Source organism: Hevea brasiliensis, chromosome 4 (assembly GCF_030052815.1).
Source record: "Hevea brasiliensis isolate MT/VB/25A 57/8 chromosome 4, ASM3005281v1, whole genome shotgun sequence".
NCBI lineage: Eukaryota > Viridiplantae > Streptophyta > Magnoliopsida > Malpighiales > Euphorbiaceae > Hevea > Hevea brasiliensis.
The window spans coordinates 111,379,281-111,397,136 of record NC_079496.1 but is presented as its reverse complement, the minus strand read 5'-3'; the positions used below and the strand labels follow the sequence as shown (position 1 = coordinate 111,397,136).

Below are 17,856 nucleotides of genomic sequence, written 5' to 3'. Positions count from 1 at the left end.
GATTCATTCTCTCCTACAGAATGTCAGGAAATATTAAAAATTCCTTTAAGTATGGTGCCTAAAGACCCTGAATTGGTCTATCATTATTCTAAACAAGGTATTCCCACAGTGAAATCAGTCTATTTCCTTCTGAAGAAAGAAAGCAGGATGGATATTTTGAGTGCTTCTTCTTCTTTACATAGAAATATCCCATTTGCTGTGTGGAAGAGCATTTGGTCTTTGGAGGCTCCATCGAAAATAAAATCCTTCCTATGGAGAGCTAGTACTAATTTCTTAGCCACAAAAGAAAACCTTTTTAAAAGGAAATGTGTTCTTGCTCTGACTTGCCCACTATGTTTCAACAGTCCAGAATCAGTTGAGCATCTCCTTTTTTTCTGTGATCATTCAAAAGCAGTTTGGTTTGATTCTTCTCTTGGGTTTAGGCCTAAGGAGCAAGGGTTTGGGTCCTTTATCAGCTGGTGGAAGCTGTTAGTAGAAAGGGTAGCTATTCATAATAAAAACTTATTAAGTTTGGCTACTTTCCTTTGTTGGCAAATATAAGGAATTATGCTATTTTTTATTCTAAAATGCCGGAACCCCTTCTCTTTATAATAAGGGCTAAGAATGTTGTTGTCAGGATGGACTCCTCTTGATTCTGGTTTTGTTAAGGTAAATTCAAATGCTTCCTTTGATAGTGGGTCAGCTAAGTCAGCTAAAGCTAGTTATGGAATTATTGTTAAAAATGCAGATGGGGAGTTGCTAGATGGGAGTGATGCTTCCTTCTCAAGTTTATCTTCTTTAGAAGCTGAAGGTGTTGCCTTCACAAGGCTGTCCTCTTTGTTATTAGCATTGGGTTTTCTCATGCAGTGATTGAATCAGATTCTACTCAGCTAATTCAATTCATTTCTTCCCCTTTAGCTCCTATTCCTTGGAAGTCAGAGGCTATTATTCATGACATAAGATGTTCTTTAGTATCCTATCCAAATATTTCTGTGATGTATGTTCCTAGAATAGCAAATTCTTGTGCTAACTGGTTAGCTTGTTCTGTGAGAAAGGGGAGGCTGTAGTTGGGATGGATCCCTAATCCGCCTCCTCCTTTAGCTATGTTACTGGAAAAGGATAGGTTGTACTTATCTTCTGTCATAAATAATAGTTTTTTCTCCCATTAAAAAAAATACTCCAATTAAAATGTCAAGTTGTTGAAAAAATTATATAATAAAACTGTGATTCCATATAGACAATCCTACATGAAATAACAAACAAATAAAATTTAAATACATTGATAAAAGTGAATCCTACAAATAAAAAAGTAGACCCAAAATAAATAATCAATACGCAATTTTTTTTTGTTGTAACTAAATTCATCCATATATGCATCTTACATGAAATCACTGGCTTAGAACAATTACTCCAAGTTGTTAGGCAAGTTCTTCACCCTACTTTGGTTCTGTCAAAATGCCTTGTGCTCGCTTAAAATCCAATTTTGGGCGTAACAAGCCCTATAAGTGGAGGAGTTGGACACTGTTTTGAATTTGGGAGGCATTTATGGTTCTTTGGTTAGCGGACTCCAAAAACAAACTTCAACCCATACTGGCAGCCCAAAACACGGCCCTAACAACTACTAGCCACTGACAACCCAAGAGGCAATACTAGCAGCCTAATGTGAAGACTGAACCACCGAACCGATGCCATACTAGTAGTCGACTACCAAATTTCAAATTTGATGGTGATTGGGCCAATTAGATAACCTTATCCACCAATTCCTAACGGAGAAGTTGCCACATAGGACAGCGATCAAGATGACAAGTCCCCTTGATATCTCAATTTTCCACCTCTCATTACATCCCCTCTCTCTACTCTCATAAAACAGCCTTAAGAATATCATCTTCTCAAATTGGACAGTTAATTCAAAGACAGAAAGGTGGTGTTGTAGAGAGACAGAGCACAACTAGAGATCATAGAAAGAAATGGCCTCAACTTCAGCTGTTTCAATGGCCATGCCATTAACTTCTGCAAGCCAAAAGAGGGTTCTTCCAAGCCCAGAGGCCTTCTGCAAGCCATTGCCTGTGAGGCCATCTAAGGCTATGATGGCTTCAAAATCCAATGGAAGTTTTCAAGTCAAGGCTTCATTGAAGGAGAAGGCAGTCACTGGGTTGACAGCAGCTGCACTCACTGCTTCCATGGTGATTCCGGAGGTGGCTGAAGCAGCTGGGCCTGGGGTTTCTCCATCCCTCAAGAACTTCTTGCTCAGCATTGTGGCTGGTGGGGTTGTGCTCGGTGTCCTTGTTGGTGCTGTGATTGGAGTAGCCAATTTCGACCCTGTCAAGCGTAGCTAAGGGATGTTAAAAAAATCTGAGAATTCTGGGAATTCATGTTCCTCATTATGTTGTGTATCTTTATGATGTTCCAGTGATAATCCGTCTTTAAGTCTGTTTGTCTTGTCCGTCTCTCCCTTAGCTGTAATTTCACCAGAAACCTGTGAATTCTGAAATTTCAATTTCCAATATGGCCCAACACAGCAACAAAACATAAATTTCCAGGAATCACTGGTGTAAGTTTCATAATTTTTCGCAGAATTCGATTTCTACCCAATCAAACAATCGGATTTGATATTCAATTCTATTCTGTTATATTCTAAAACCATTTTGGTAATAACATTATCATAAATTTCTTCATTGCATTGAACTTCTAAACTATTGGGGTGGCTTGGATGAGTGGAATATAATCATTTGGGTGATATTCACAATAAGTCGTTTGCAAGACAAAAAAAATCTCAACATAATTATATTTAATTTTTTTGTAAGTTAGAATGAAATTCTTTTACTTCAAATATGATAATTGACTTAAAAAAAAATCAAATGAATTGAATTTTTATAAAATTCTATATTCTAAATAGGAGAATAAGAGATGAATTTTTCATGTTAAGTTTATAAGACGGTCAATATGGAGAAACTGAGATGCAATCCTTCCGAATGCGCATCTGTAAATCCACGAACTAAGAGGGAGACGTTTCTCGACGCTTTGTGATGAAAAAAAGGAGAGTTTCACAAGTGATCGTCAAATAATCCTTCAACTGACATTCCTAAATGAGAAACATGCACTCAAATAATGGAAAAACAAATTAATATTAACACTCCTGTAGAATTTGCTGCAATGCTGTAGTCACATGACCAAGAATCATACATCCCCCAGGCAGTGCAGATTATGAACATCAACACCACATCCAGGTGCTAAAATGATTGTGGAAGAAAAATATGAATCTCAGGCGTCGACGCTTATTTCCGATAATGTTGATAAAATCACTGAACGTTTAAATTTCTTATCAGCTTTGCAAAAGCCTGAATGAATTTCGAAGAACCAATAGTACAAGACCTAAAATCAGTTGCTTTTGGTTCAGATTATTCAGTATCTAGGATATTTTGAAATAAAATCGAGCAGATATCTACTCTCTGAAGAATAGTTCACCTTATCTGCCTTAACAACAGTCATCTTCACCCTTTGCTCGTCACCATACATTTCCTCTTTGATCTTAAGTCTGAATAGATACTGGTGGAATAGTCTGCCCCGAATTATATCTGCAAATCTGGTATCATCCTGCAATTCATATTTCATCAAGTACAATTCCTTTGCAGGGTAACCTAATATTTCTTCCCCAGCCTCCTGAAAAGCTGTTACCCAAGTCAATCCTGTATGGTCCTGAATCTGAACTTGAAGAAGATACCTATAATCACACTCATCAAATTCTTGATTGCATCTGTCGCATTGCCATCTTGAGTTTCCTGATCTTATCACTTTCTTGTTACACTGCCTATCACCAATCATCAATGGGCAAGCTGTATAACAGAATGTATCTGTTTTGACAAAAGTTATTCTTGCACTCACTGTCACCCAGTCTGGCCTATCTGATCTTCCAAGACCTTCAAACTTGATCTGAGAAACTGTTTTACGTATCTCATTCTTAGATCCTCCTGGCATAATATCCCTGGAAATGGACAAAGAAGCAGCACTGTGCCCCCCTCGATCAAACCAGTCTTTCAGGCCATGAGCATCTGGAATATCTGGATTTATAAAGAGCTGAGTAGAAGAAATTGTCCCTAAGGATTTCCCACTGAAGTCACTAACCTTGCCTGCTTTGACAGCTAAAACTGGAAAAACCCCAGAATCAACAATCTCTTGCAGCTTTTGACCTTCCTTATTGCAGAAATCCCCCCAAAGGGTTAGCTCAACACTCCTGCCAGAACTATCCTTTAGATTCAGAATTCTTCTTTGTGTTTCCATACCATTCTTTCTCAAGATAGGAACTGATGGATTAACAGATATCACAATACCAATAACATCAAGTATGGCATTGTTTTCAGCATTCTCAATTTCACTGATGGGTTTGAAGGAGAACTGCTGTTGTGGAATAGAACCATCTTCATCAGAACAAAGATCCACAGTTGAAGTTGCCTCCAAAAATATCTCCCATTCATTATTCAAGTGGTTGAAATTCTTCTGTGCAGGTTTTAAGCTACCCTTTGAAATCAAATAGACTCTACCAACCTCAATAACATCATAAAAGCGGTCAACAACGGCATTGAAGCAGGTCACTCGTATCTCACCTCCATTAGAGTCAAGAAGGTCAAAGGAGAAGACCTTCCCATCTCCTCGGGCATTGTTGTAGCGACGGAGATCCCCTTTTGCAGTTACCCTAGCCTTGATAGCCCATCGCCCCTGATAAGGATTCAAAGCAGCAATGGGAATTATGCGTGCTGGCGCTTCATTCTTCATGATAGCACCGTGATTTCTATAACTTGGAGGTGGTCTGTATGGAGGTTGAACAGTTGGTTGGAAACTCTGTACATTATTACCATGATTTCGGGCACTCAAAGTGGATTGGAAATTTTGCATATTATTGCCATGATTTTGAGAAGTCAGTGGGGGCCTGAAACTATGCACAGTATATCCCTGTTTTTGGGCACTCAAAGGAGGCTGGAAACTCTGCATATTATTGCCATAATTTTGGGCACTAGGATTGTTATAACCAATCCCTGCTGGCTGTATTGAGTTGCCATTAGGTAATGCCTTCTGAGCAGTCATATCAATAAACAATTTTGGATTTCCAATTATTTCACAGTCCGGTATTATAGTTTCCAAGTTCAGCACAACAATAATCCTGTACCAAGAGGCACAAAAACGAAACAGATCAGTGTCAATCATTAAGAAGTGACAAATACATTTGCTAGGAAATCATAACCTAATGATGAGGAAACATTAATCATTCCCCCAATAAACAAAGTTTCTTGTTTTTTTTTTTTTTCTTTCTTGACAAGGCATCAGAACTATCCTGAGGCCAATTATAACATAAATAAGTGTATGATACTGTTGAAGCACAAACAACAAGATTTTGTATCAAGAACAAGGTGAATGCAAGTCAAGCAAGCAGATCAAATCTATTTAGGACCAGAATAGAGATAATTATCACAAGTGAACACTTCAATTTCATGTAAAAAGCACCCCAAAAAAAATCAAGTTACAAACTCAACGCACAAAAGTTTGTTTTGAAATAAACAGCCACATTCCTCTCTAATTTTAAAATTTATAGTTGCACATATGGGCATGGCAATATATAAATAATAAGAAAAGATTGTGCAATTTTCTTTTATGTGCTGGAAAAATTCAACCAAAAAAATTAAATCCTATCCATTCCAAAAAACACTTCAAAAACGAAGGAAAATTTTGCTGTCTAAAGACATAAATAAGAAGTAAGAACTAAAGAGTAGGAAAAAGTGCCAAAAAAAAAAAAAAAACCCTTAATCTTTTTACATGCACAACATGTAAGCAGGATATGAGCCATTAACTGGCATAAATTATTATTTATCAGCTCCTAGAATGTAAAACTGTAAGCAATTAATTTAAACACCTAAAATTTGCTAAAGCAGAGCATCTCCAGTCCAGACTTAAATTTGAATCTGAAAACTTAGCTAAATAAGAAATAATTTTTTCCTACAAAAATTTACAATGAAAATTTAACCAAAAACAATAATTAGAGGCATAATTGTATAATCAAAAGCTCTTGAACTTATACCTCTCATAAAATAACTTAAAACTCCTAATGATTTAAGATATACAACGCAGCTATAATCCATATTTGAAATTGAATTTAAACGTTAACCAAATAAAAAATTTCAACATTAATTCTGATGAGAGAGATTAAGAAAACGTACTTGCGCTTTTGAACTTCGCTGCAAATGTAATCGATCAATTGAATAACGGATCCTTTCTTGACGAAGCCGTTCTTGACTCGGTCGTTGAGCTGAGTGGCGAGCATAGCGTGCTGCGTAGAAACGGAATCGGAAATGAGGAGGCGATACCTCTCCTGCGCGCTGCCTATCTGCTTTATATCAACAACCTGCACCAAAGGCTTCAAGTTCACATCGCCGCCGTTTATCATCGCTATAGCGTTCGGCGTCAAATTCACAGGCATCGTCTTAGATCTCGCAAAAAATTCTAACGAAATGGAAGGAGAAAAAAAAATTGGACAGGATTAGATGAAAAACAAAACCCTAGAAATGGAGATGAGCGAGTGAGAAGAGAGTAATTGGAGGATTTTGCTTCTGCTATTTCAATGGAGGTTTTGGACGGTGATGATTAGAGAGATGGGATTAAACGGCTGAGGACTGACGTGAGAATGAGAAGCGATGGTGGTTAAATTTGGAGGGGAAGAATGGCGCGTTGAAGCCTGTATGACCGACTTTATCATTTATTATTATTATATTATCGGAATTATGAAATTTTAAAACACCCTTTATTTTGTAAACAATATTTTCTTATTTTTCGCATATCTAATATTTAGGACGTTTATAAAAATACGTAAATATAAAATATTTTTTTAATTAAAAAAAATTAAGCCACTTTAAAAAGAAGATGACTTTCTCATGGAGTTATGAACGGTTATTAGAAATTTTATCGAATTATATTGAATTGATAGAAATTTTATCGAATTAAAATTATTTTGATATTTTAATTAGATTTTAATTTTTTATTAAGAATTGAATCGAATCAAAACCATACTAAAATTATATTGAACAAGAACTAAACTAAGAATCAAATTTATACATAAATTTTTTTATATTTTTTAGATGTATTATATACTTTTAATATAAATAAATATATATTTATTTATTTATGAACTAAATACAACAAATTAAATAAATATATATATATATATATATTCATAATTATATTAATATCTTATAGTTAAATATCACATAATTAATAAATAGTTAAAATATATATTTTATAATATCATATAGTATACTTAATCTTAAATTATATATGCACTTATAGTTAAAAATTATATATTTAGAAATAGCTAAAAGATATATCATATGATATATTATGTATTAATAACTCAATTCAAAAATTAAATACTAATTCAAATATTACTTTTTTAAGAAAATAATTACATAAAATTATTTTAAGAACTAAAAATCAAACTGAAACATTATCAAACTAAATCAGAATTGAAGAATCGAGAACCGTACTGAATTGAAACAATATCGAAATTTCGGTTCAGTTCAGTTTCCAAATAGACTCTGAATCGGAAGGGAACCATATACCCTTCTCTTTTTAAAAGAAATGGTCAATTTTTTTGAATCTTAACAAACTTATTAAAATATGTAAATACTTATAGGTATTTAACTTAAATTATGAAAATAGCTTACAAATGATTGATGAGCGATTAATGTGTTTAGTAAAATAGTTTATAAATATATTTATTATTAAAATAACAAAAAAGATATTAAATAAAATTTATAATAAAATTTTAAAATTTAAATAATGATAATATAATAAAATATTTGGTCGAACTAACTTATAAATACTAAATTTATAAGCACTAAATTGAAAAGTTGAATCCCCAGGTTATTTATTTTAACTTATAAGTTCAATTTATAAATTTAAAATTTATTATAAATAAGTAGATCAACTTATTTTTAAATCTTATAAAAATCAATTTATAAGATAAGATAAATACCATCTTATACATACATAACAAAAAAACATAAATTACTTTGTTAATATTTTTATGAAAAACATTTACTTAAAAAACACTTTCCATGAAAAAAAAATATTTTTTAAATATAAATTATTTTTTACAAAATAAACAATTTTAAGTGTGTAAATTTTTATTTTATAAAAAAATATCGAAATAAATCAAAATAACAAATAAATTATTATTACTTTACATTAACAAACATAAATTATTTTAATCAAGGAACTTATGTGTCTTCATAAACACCATTTTTTCCCTTAATCTTAAAGTTAACTTGCCCTGTTAATAAAAAATTTGATTAAATTATCAAAATTTGCAAATAATAATTTTATTAAAAATAATATGAAATAATTCATATTATAAATTAAAATTCAGATTATTCGAAAATTTTAAATTTAGTGATGAGTAAAATTTAACTTGTCAATGAAAATTCTATCTCAATATTTTAAATAATTTTATCAATTAATTTTTTTAATGCAAGGTAAAAAAAAATGCATATATTTCTTGAAATCCCTTTAACTTAAGGGTTTAAAGTAAAATTTTTAAAAATATAGTTTTTGCCCCCAATAAAAAGAGAAGTGTTAGTGTGACAAATTCTTCTTAATATTTGAAAATTTATGGTAATTGTGAAGATCCAAATTTACTAATTTAGATTTGTTTGGCATCGATTTCCGACTCTGCCAAGTGGTTAATTTGAATGTGCCTCTTAAAAATCTCATGATTGCCTCTGCTTTGAATTTGAAATTTTTTCAAATGGCTGTGTTTTATTTTCACTTGAACTTTAAGAACTTTTCCTCTAGGTCCGTTTAAGGTGGAGTTCGTCTTTATTTTCATCCAAGTCAATATACTCACTTTATAATAACTGAAGAGTAAATTGAGAGAGTTGATAAAATTGAAAAGGCTGAGATGATTCAGAAAGTTGAGAGCAATTTGAGAATGAAAATTATTAGATATTTATTGGTAAAAATCACTTTCTTATCTTCGTTAAATACTCTCAAAATATATTTGTTATTTGTTCATAGTCAGGAATGATATTTTTGCAGGTCTCAGCATAGCAATTCGGGATTGTCTAGGTCATCTGTTAAGGCTGCTGCCAAACGCGTCTATGCTAATTGTGATGCTAGTCTTGCAGAAATTCATGCTGTCAGATTTGGCGTGGAGACAGCCCTTGATGCAGGTTTCAAATCTTTCGAAGTTTGAGGGCGATAATCAGGGGACTGAGGCAGCGGTGAATGGTAGTGTCCTGGTGCCTCCATCCCATGATCTGCGCATAGCTGATGTCCTACATTTGCATCCCATCGGCAGTCCGTCAAATTCCAACACTCTCCGCGGACCACCAATATTTCAGCCCATACTCTTCAGGACGACTGCTAAACCATTACGTGCTTGGTTCGAAGACATCCCAACTCATAATTCTGCTCTAGCAGTTTCTGATTTAGCCGCTGTAAATAACTAAATACTGGAATCTTGTTCCGATCAACACATTAAAGAATTGAGAAACAAAAAAATAATAATAATAATAGCATGCCAACATGTATTTACCATTCCATAACTAAAAGATTAAAACAAAACCGTGCAAGTCCTTGATCATAAGGAGACGAACGCAACTAATGTAATCTATTAAAACGCCAATCCAATGGCTCTAGAAAAACCAAATCAAGTAGAGCAACAACTGAGAAGGGTATCAAAAAGTCCAGTAAAAAACTCGAGTATCCAACATTGCAGAACGAGATGATTAAATAACTCTAGTGAAGATTATAATAATGACATCAATAACAATCAGGACATTGACCGCTAAGGCTTTAAGCCACTGGCACTAAGACGTCAATCTCGGGTGCCAATGCAGGTGGTGGTCGCAGGTACTCCTCTTCCTCCTTGGGAGGATGGATTGTGACCAAATCTGGTAGAGGAGTTGTTGGGCCCTGCTTCCCCTTAGGATCCCAATCTAGCATAATCTTGACCTTGATACCAAGAACCCCCTGTGTGACAGTCAAAGAATTGCTCAGAGAGAGGATCACTATAACAAACAAGGAAAAAGGGCTGGGGCAAAACTAGGCAAATGGAACAAACCTGTCGTAACAGAACATGTCTCACAGCAGAGTCGATATAATCTTTCACAGGCTGACCAGATGAAATCATGTAGCCATCCTTGAATTTCATAGATTTTGCACGCTGTGCCCTTAGCTTCCCACTGACAATCACCTGATCACATGTAACTACCATTAACAATTACATCCCAAGTCATCAAATTAGAAATGGTTACGGACAAACCTCACATCCCTTAGCACCGCTTTCCATAACAAACCTCAACACACCATAACATGCCCTGGAAGATGTACAAACAATCAAATCAGTTTTCAAATTGCACATTCATAACAAAGCACAAAAGAAAAAAACATATAATGATCCAGTAATACAAGTAACAAAATGTATAGAACACAAGTAACATAATGTACGAGACTAAAAGAATTCAAATAAACACCTGCAGAAATCAAAATCATTCGATCTCATGTTTCTATTAGAACAATGGGAAACAAATTGACGACTGCCACTATAGAATCTTTTAAGGCAACCACAATAGAATCTTCCTAGGCAAACCAGATATCTAAATGGCACATTTGCCACATCGAGGACACAATGAATATAGCCTGAATGTTATTCAGGACAAAGTCACATAGGAAAAAGAAAAAACAATATACCCTCACTAAGGTTACTGCATGAAAACAAGAGAGTTTCATGAGGATGACGCATAGATGGGCTTAATTAATTTTGTCATCTTCCGACACAAAGTTGGTAGGGAAAGACCAATCTGCTTTGTAGATGACATAACAAACGCATCAAAAAGAATAAAGACTACAAGGGAAAAGGGTGGGGGGGTAATAGAAGAATGAAAAGAACACAAGAAGAGAGAGGAAAATTTTAGCAAAGATAGTTGCACTTAGAAAACATAATTCATCTCAAAATCCAACCACAATTTTTTTAGCACAACACATAATATTAAAACCCCAATCCAATTAAAGAAACATAAATTTCAAGTGGACTAATTCACTAATCCATAGTATTTGCTCGTTGGAAAATAGAACATCCACAAAGTTGAAGCCTTGAAGGATCTTAAATTTCAACAAAGAATCCTATGTAACTTAATCACCATTACCAGAAGGTCCAAATAGAAGTCCCCCAGGGCCAAACAAAAAAAATAATAACCTCAGGATCTAAACGGTTATCAGTTCAATAAAGTATTGAATCAACAACAAAAAGGAGAATAAAAGCCAACAGAAAATAAAAAATTTCTATAATGTCGAGAAAAATATGATTAACTAAATAATCAATAAGAACAAAAACTAGACGAATTAATAACAATATACCCTCCCAAAGTTTACCGCATGAAAATAAAGCTTTTCATGAGAATAATGCATGGAGAAGTTTGTTCAATTTTGTCATCTTCCGACACAAACTTGGTAAGTATAGACCAAATCTGCTTTATAGATGACAAAAGATGGGATTAGAAAAGAGCCTTCATACATTTACAGATCACAACTTCTAGAACCCTTTCCAATTCCTTCAAGCAAACTAATCTTGAAAGCCCTCTCCATTCATTGAATTGATTATTTCACAAGTTCATATACAGTGGCATGTTGCACAACAAGCATGCTTCTATAGATAATAGATAGACAGATCCATATATATAATATGAAATATAAAGACAAATAGAGTAATTAAACAAAAAATTGATTCAAACACCAGAACTACGGGTCAGAATAATTAACATCTGAAATGCTGTTTAACGCAGATCAACTAGTATTATAGAAATATAGTGCCTTAAACTTGAAAACATAGAACGAAAAAAAAAAGGAGAATTAAAATAGATATTTGTATATACCTGCGAACAGCAAGACCACCAAGAAGCTTATAGCGAAGGGACTCAGCCTGAGCAATGGCGCAAAGCCCTCTGTTGTTAACCTTCTCAGCGTAGAGTTCGACGCTATTCTCTGGGAATTTAAATCGCTTTTGTACCACAGAGGTCAGCTCCCTGATCCTCCTCCCCTTCTCACCTACAATAAGCAACTCCAATCAGTAAATCCCTGCAAATCCAAATCACAAATCCCAAAACAAATAGAAGTAAATAGAAACATTTATTACCCAGAACGTTTTGGGTGCGAGTAGCTCTTATAATGATCTCAGTGCGCATAGGGGTGACCCTAACCTCCACGCCAGAGTATCCATCCTCGGCAAGCTCTCTGGTCAAGACCTCATTAAGCTCGGCGAAGAAAACTCCGTCGGCGACGAACTGTATAACCACAAACGCAAAAACGATAAACCAATTAAGAGTGAAGAAATTGTGTTGCTCGGTTAGTTTGAAGGATAAATAAAAGAAATAAACAGAAGAGATGGGGAGAGACCTTTCTCTTCTTGCTTATTTGGGTCGCCATTTTGTAGGGATAAGAATGGCGTTAGTACTTGCAGAGACGAAGATCTAAGTGCCGTGGCTGGCGGTCCACAAACCCTAGTAAGTTTATATATGAGAAGGGTCTGGATCGGACGGTAGAAGTTGATTCTAGGGTTTAGTTGTCAATGGATGGGATTGTTTGAGTTTGACTTGATGGGCTTCTTGTTTTGTTTTTGGATGTAGCCTTTTTCGTTCATGAATTTTTTTAATAGAGGGATTGGAAAAATAAAGACTTAAATTTAAATCATTAGATAAGTGATAAACTTTTAATCATTGGATTAATCTAAGATATGCAAGTCTTTAATTTTTTTTAATAATAATTAATTTTTTTATTATTTCATTTATATGTCTAAAATTAAATAGAATGATGCATTAATAATTAAATGAATTAAAATAGGAAAAAAAAAACTATTTTATAGACAAACCAAACTGAAATTGATTAAGCTTCATATCAAATCTTCCCAATGTAAAGCAAACATAGTTCAAAATGAAATTGATGTTATTAAGCTTTATTGCTTTGTAAATTTATCACATCTTATTACATAAAATTGTTTTCTAGAACACAAATTTCCCAAATAAAATTCATGAAATTTCAATCAAAAAATGGCATAAAATGAACAATAAATATTTTTTTTTAATTTTAAAAATTATTAAAAAGTATGATAGTCGTAGGATTTCCTCCAAGGGAAAAAGATACAGGCTAGGGCCCTTCCTACATGCAGCTATGGCCCAAATTGGGTAACTCACTCAGTTGTCGGCTCACCCACTACCAAAAATGCACGACCCAGAAAAAGCCATTACCCATGAGAGTAGAGGCGACAAACATTGTTATTATTATTATTTTTATTGAAGATATACAGATTAGGGTTCATGTAAAAAAAATTAAAAAAAAAAACAATTTTTAATCTCTCAGCCTACCCTCGAATGAGGACTAAAACTAAGGAAGTTAAATATATTTAAAATAATAACATAACATATTAATTTAATTGAAGAAATAAATAAGAATATAATCTTGCTCATGCAATTGTTACTTCAACTTTTATATAATATTTATATTTGTTGTGATTAATTAATTAAATAATAAAAGTGTGGTTTGGTGAATATTATGTTAATCTTAATCGAAACATAAGTAATTTTATTTTATTGAATATTAATTTTATATCAACTACTTGGTCATTGGACAAATGTATGTGTCATCTTGCATAATACAATTATTTTTTTAATAATAATAGATTTCATTGACAGTGGAAGAATACTGGACCCAAGTTTTAAAATCAATACACTAAAACCCAGTAAACTACCACACCCAGCCCAATAAACAATCGGTCTAAAGCCTAAATCATATAAGTGAGGAATTATTAGGTGTACCCGGTATACATACACATCTCTTACAATAATGTGATATTCATTCTCCATATTATAAGAGGCCCAACTTTGCTGTGAGAGAAAAAATATTATTTTTAGTGCTCTCAGTATATCTAATAATTAGCCTATAGAAATAACTTATAATTATTGGGTGTTTAACTCGTAATAAAGAAACATGACTAATCAAAAGAGACAGCGCGGTTGACTAATGAGTAGTATTAAGATTTTTTTTATCTAAACTCAGTTCAATATAAATTTAAAGTATAAGATATATAGTGATATTTAGTTATTAAATATATGAGTTTTACATTTTTAATCCGTAATGAACTGAATGTACATAAGAAGACATTCTCTACAGTGAAAGGCCCACATCGATTGAGATCCAAACAGTGGCATGTAAACCAGGTTCCAGCCTAAAAGCGTCCATCTTAGGAAGGTGCTTCACTAGAAAAGCCACAATTGAAAAATGATGCAACAAGGGCCAAGAAGAAGCTAGAGGACCATAAGTCTCTCTCTAAAACTAGAGAGCGATTGATCCTTGTTGTGGACTCATCCTTGTTGTGGACTCTAACCCCTGCATTAAATAAACAAGTCATTCTTGTAAAGAAGGAACAATTACGTAGATAATTTTATTAAAAATTCATTATTAGTGTTTAAAGTGAGAAGAAAATTTTGATTTATTATCTTAAAGGAAATATATCATATTTTGTTGAAGCTTACTAACTTAATTTCAGTTAGATTTATGCCTCTACTAAATATACTTTTGCAATAGCATCAAATGAGAAGTTGAAATATTAATAATTATCTTTTATCATGAGCCTTTTTTATTAATTTTCTGTTATTATTTGATTTATTTAAAAGTCAAATGATTCGTATATTAAGTATAAAAGCAATTCTTTCTTTCTTTGTTGGGAAATCTAAGTCCCACAATGATAATAAACAAAAATTAAAGGGTAAATATAAATAATTAAATTACAACATTAATTTGATTAATTATTTTAATATGAAAAATAATTATAATTATAATTGGCTAATTGTTATTAGGCCAACTCATTTCATCATCTTCTAGCTATTGATGATTAATTATACTTTGAATAAACCATGACCATGTTTTAATTACTATATTAATTAGATGTCTCTCTTTACCCCTAATTAATTTACAATTATCTATCCGCTGAGTCCAATAATTTTATTTGACAAAAAATTAGTCTACCAAAGCTAAATTAGAACTTGTTCATAATTATAAATAATTACAAATTTTAAAAATTTTGGGCTTATTTAATTTAAAAGCTTACTTTTTTTAAAAATTTATGTCTTAAAAAATAATTTAATTAAGTTAGAATAAGTAAATTATTTCCTAGAGAGTGAATAAAATGAGAGTCTTAACCTCTTAAGAAGTTAAGATTTCTAGCCAACTAAATGAGTTAAGTTTTAGTATTTTTCTGAAAACTTAAAAATCTTGAACTAAGTTATTCACACTCAAACAAAACCTAAAGATAAGACAAATTCATTATTTTTTTGATTTGCTAATTTTAATTTAATTGAAATTAAAAATACTTCTATTTTCTTATTTGATTTATTAAATAAAATATATACTAAATTACATATTTTTATTTATAAAAAATATATTTGATATAATTAATTATAAAATTAAAAATTTTCAAAGTGATTATAATTTATTAGATATTTACTTGATAATCAATACTTTTAACTTAAATTATTTATTTATTAAAAAATCAATTATCGTATATTATCATTGTAATTAATATTTATAAAATTTAATATATTAAAACAAATAATTAATTAAATAATTAAAAAAAATTAAAAACAAATACATAAATTAATTAAGTGAAAGAGTTAAAATAATTAATTAACAAAAGCTTGACACTTGTATTTATAATTAATTGACACATAGTTAAAAATAATAAATTTATTTAAAAAATATAAAATATTTAGAATTTACTAATTTTAAAATATTTAATATTTTATTTTATTTTATCTTCTTTAAATATTTAACTATTAGTATTAGATAATATATAATTTAATAATTTTGTTTTAAAATATTTATTTTAATATATATACAATTTTAATTTATATATATGTATATAAGAAATTAATAATTTATTTTATAAATAATATATATAAGATATAACTAATATTTAATCAACGTGATTAAAGGCTAATTAATAATACTAAACTTTTGGTGAATAATATTTTCTAAAAGTGACTATAACATAATATCGATTATAAATTCAAAATATGATTTCAAAGTTATCTTTTGGAAAAATAAATATCTACATTGTGTTTATGATGTTGGAAATTATAAAATAGGGTTATGTTATAATTTTTTTGTCATATATCAAATTATAATATTTGACTATACTCAGTTATTGTCACTATGACGAATCTAAGAGATCAACAAGGAGTTTAAATATTAATATGTATTTAATAAACTCTTATATTTAATTTTAAAAATTTTTTAATAAATTTTAAAATTTTTTTTAATAGGCACAATTAAATAAAAAAATTAACAAATTTATATTTTAATCATTTGAAAGATTATTTTGATTGAATCGATTAAATTAAAAAATTAGTACTTATACTTTTAGATTTCTTTTTAAGTAATCAAAAATTTTTTTAAAAAGATTCAGAGTAAAATATACAAGATACCTAATATAAAATGTTGCATCCTTTAAATAGCAAACTTAGGGGTTGAAAGGGGCAACTCCTCCCATTAAAAGTTTAGTTTTTAATTTAAAGTAATTTAAATATGGGCATACCTTTAATAAACTCTCATATTTACTTCTTGCAAAATTTATAATAAAATGTTTAATCGTTTAATTTTTTATTAGCCTAATTAAAATAAAAATTAATAATTCTATATTTTAATAATTTTAAAGCATATTTTATTATTAATCCAATTAAATTGAAAAATAATAGTTAATATTTTAAAAATTTTTTAAGCAATAAAAAAGAAATTAAAAAAAATAAAATTAAAGATAAGGTACACGACACATAGGTCTAAATGTTACATTCAATATTAGCCTTCTATATTTAAATGTTGCATCCATTATTAATTAATATTTTTAATAGGTCTAATAAAATAAACATTTTAATGGATTAATATTCTAATAATTTAAAATTTATTTTTTTATTAGCCCAATCAAATTGTAAAATTAACAACTATATTTTTTTAAAAAATTTTCTTTTAGATAACAAAAAATAAATTTTAAATTAGTTAAATTGTGACTAAAATATACAAGATATTTAACTCTAAATGTTGCATTAGTTATAGGCCGCCCTTAAATTTAAATGTTGTGTGTGTAACATATATAACACCACATCATTTTATATAAAAATTGATAAAAATGACTAAAACTCACCCCTTAGTCAACTTATAGTCAAGTCAACTGAATCACTTAGTTCCTCTGTGGAGTTATAGATTTAAATTGAGTTTCACATTTTTTATTTTTAAGAATAATTCAAACTTACAGCAAACTAGTTCGCTACAAGAAACTAAATATATTATGACGATTAAAATCGTCACTGAATATTCAATAGTTGTCATCAAAGGTTTTTTGTGATGAAATATTTATGCCACCGCGATCGTCATTGTAACCGCTTAATAAAATATATATTATCACAAATATTATTCTTGTCGCTAAATAAGAACCTTTCATGATGAAAAAATTAGTTGTCATAAAAGCTTATATTTTTAGTGACATCATAATTTACGTCGAATTTTTGTCTTTTAATTGTTTATTTCATTACTAAAACTATCATTTTTCATTACGAATTGTTCACTTTGTCAATAATTTGAAAACCTTTTTATGACAAAAAAGAGTTGTCATAAAAACTTATATCTTTAGTGACAAATAATTCATCATAATTTACATTTATCATTTAATTATTTATTTTATCATTAAAGTTCTCATGTTTTAATGCGAATTTTCACCAAATAAATAACTATTTTATGATAAAAAATTATCTTTAATCACATATATTTTGTCATCATTTATGTCTAATTTTT

At 30.7% G+C, this 17,856-nt stretch overlaps 3 protein-coding genes across 3 annotated transcripts; 1 reads left to right on the top strand and 2 right to left on the bottom strand.

The window, feature by feature from the left end:
• The first annotated feature begins 1,668 nt into the window (after positions 1–1,668).
• LOC110636880 (uncharacterized) lies at positions 1,669–2,483 on the top strand. The gene has a single exon (XM_021786748.2). The coding sequence runs from the start codon at positions 1,947–1,949 to the stop codon at positions 2,313–2,315; it is 369 nt and encodes a 122-aa protein (XP_021642440.2). The 5' UTR covers positions 1,669–1,946; the 3' UTR covers positions 2,316–2,483.
• Positions 2,484–3,030: 547 nt separating this feature from the next.
• Positions 3,031–6,757, bottom strand: LOC110636879 (replication protein A 70 kDa DNA-binding subunit A). Its single transcript, XM_021786747.2, has 2 exons — positions 6,186–6,757; positions 3,031–5,134 (listed from the first exon to the last, which is right to left on the bottom strand). The coding sequence occupies exons 1-2, from the start codon at positions 6,443–6,445 to the stop codon at positions 3,382–3,384; spliced, it is 2,013 nt and encodes a 670-aa protein (XP_021642439.2). The 5' UTR covers positions 6,446–6,757; the 3' UTR covers positions 3,031–3,381.
• Positions 6,758–9,534: 2,777 nt separating this feature from the next.
• LOC110636889 (40S ribosomal protein S3-3) lies at positions 9,535–12,575 on the bottom strand. Its single transcript, XM_021786765.2, has 6 exons — positions 12,415–12,575; positions 12,155–12,302; positions 11,895–12,066; positions 10,286–10,340; positions 10,085–10,216; positions 9,535–9,993 (listed from the first exon to the last, which is right to left on the bottom strand). The coding sequence occupies exons 1-6, from the start codon at positions 12,442–12,444 to the stop codon at positions 9,817–9,819; spliced, it is 714 nt and encodes a 237-aa protein (XP_021642457.1). The 5' UTR covers positions 12,445–12,575; the 3' UTR covers positions 9,535–9,816.
• Between the last annotated feature and the right edge of the window lie 5,281 nt (positions 12,576–17,856).

What these genes read in the sequence shown, in the direction of transcription:
- LOC110636880 (XM_021786748.2), top strand. Translation starts at nt 1,947, where the DNA reads ATGGCCTCAACTTCAGCTGTTTCAATGGCCATGCCATTAACTTCTGCA.
- LOC110636879 (XM_021786747.2), bottom strand. Translation starts at nt 6,445, where the DNA reads ATGCCTGTGAATTTGACGCCGAACGCTATAGCGATGATAAACGGCGGC. An exon ending in AGCGAAGTTCAAAAGCGCAA is followed by an intron (nt 5,135 to 6,185) that starts GTACGTTTTCTT and finishes CTCTTGGTACAG; the next exon opens with GATTATTGTTGTGCTGAACT.
- LOC110636889 (XM_021786765.2), bottom strand. Translation starts at nt 12,444, where the DNA reads ATGGCGACCCAAATAAGCAAGAAGAGAAAG. An exon ending in GGTGGTCTTGCTGTTCGCAG is followed by an intron (nt 10,341 to 11,894) that starts GTATATACAAAT and finishes TACATCTTCCAG; the next exon opens with GGCATGTTATGGTGTGTTGA. An exon ending in GACATGTTCTGTTACGACAG is followed by an intron (nt 9,994 to 10,084) that starts GTTTGTTCCATT and finishes ACTGTCACACAG; the next exon opens with GGGGTTCTTGGTATCAAGGT.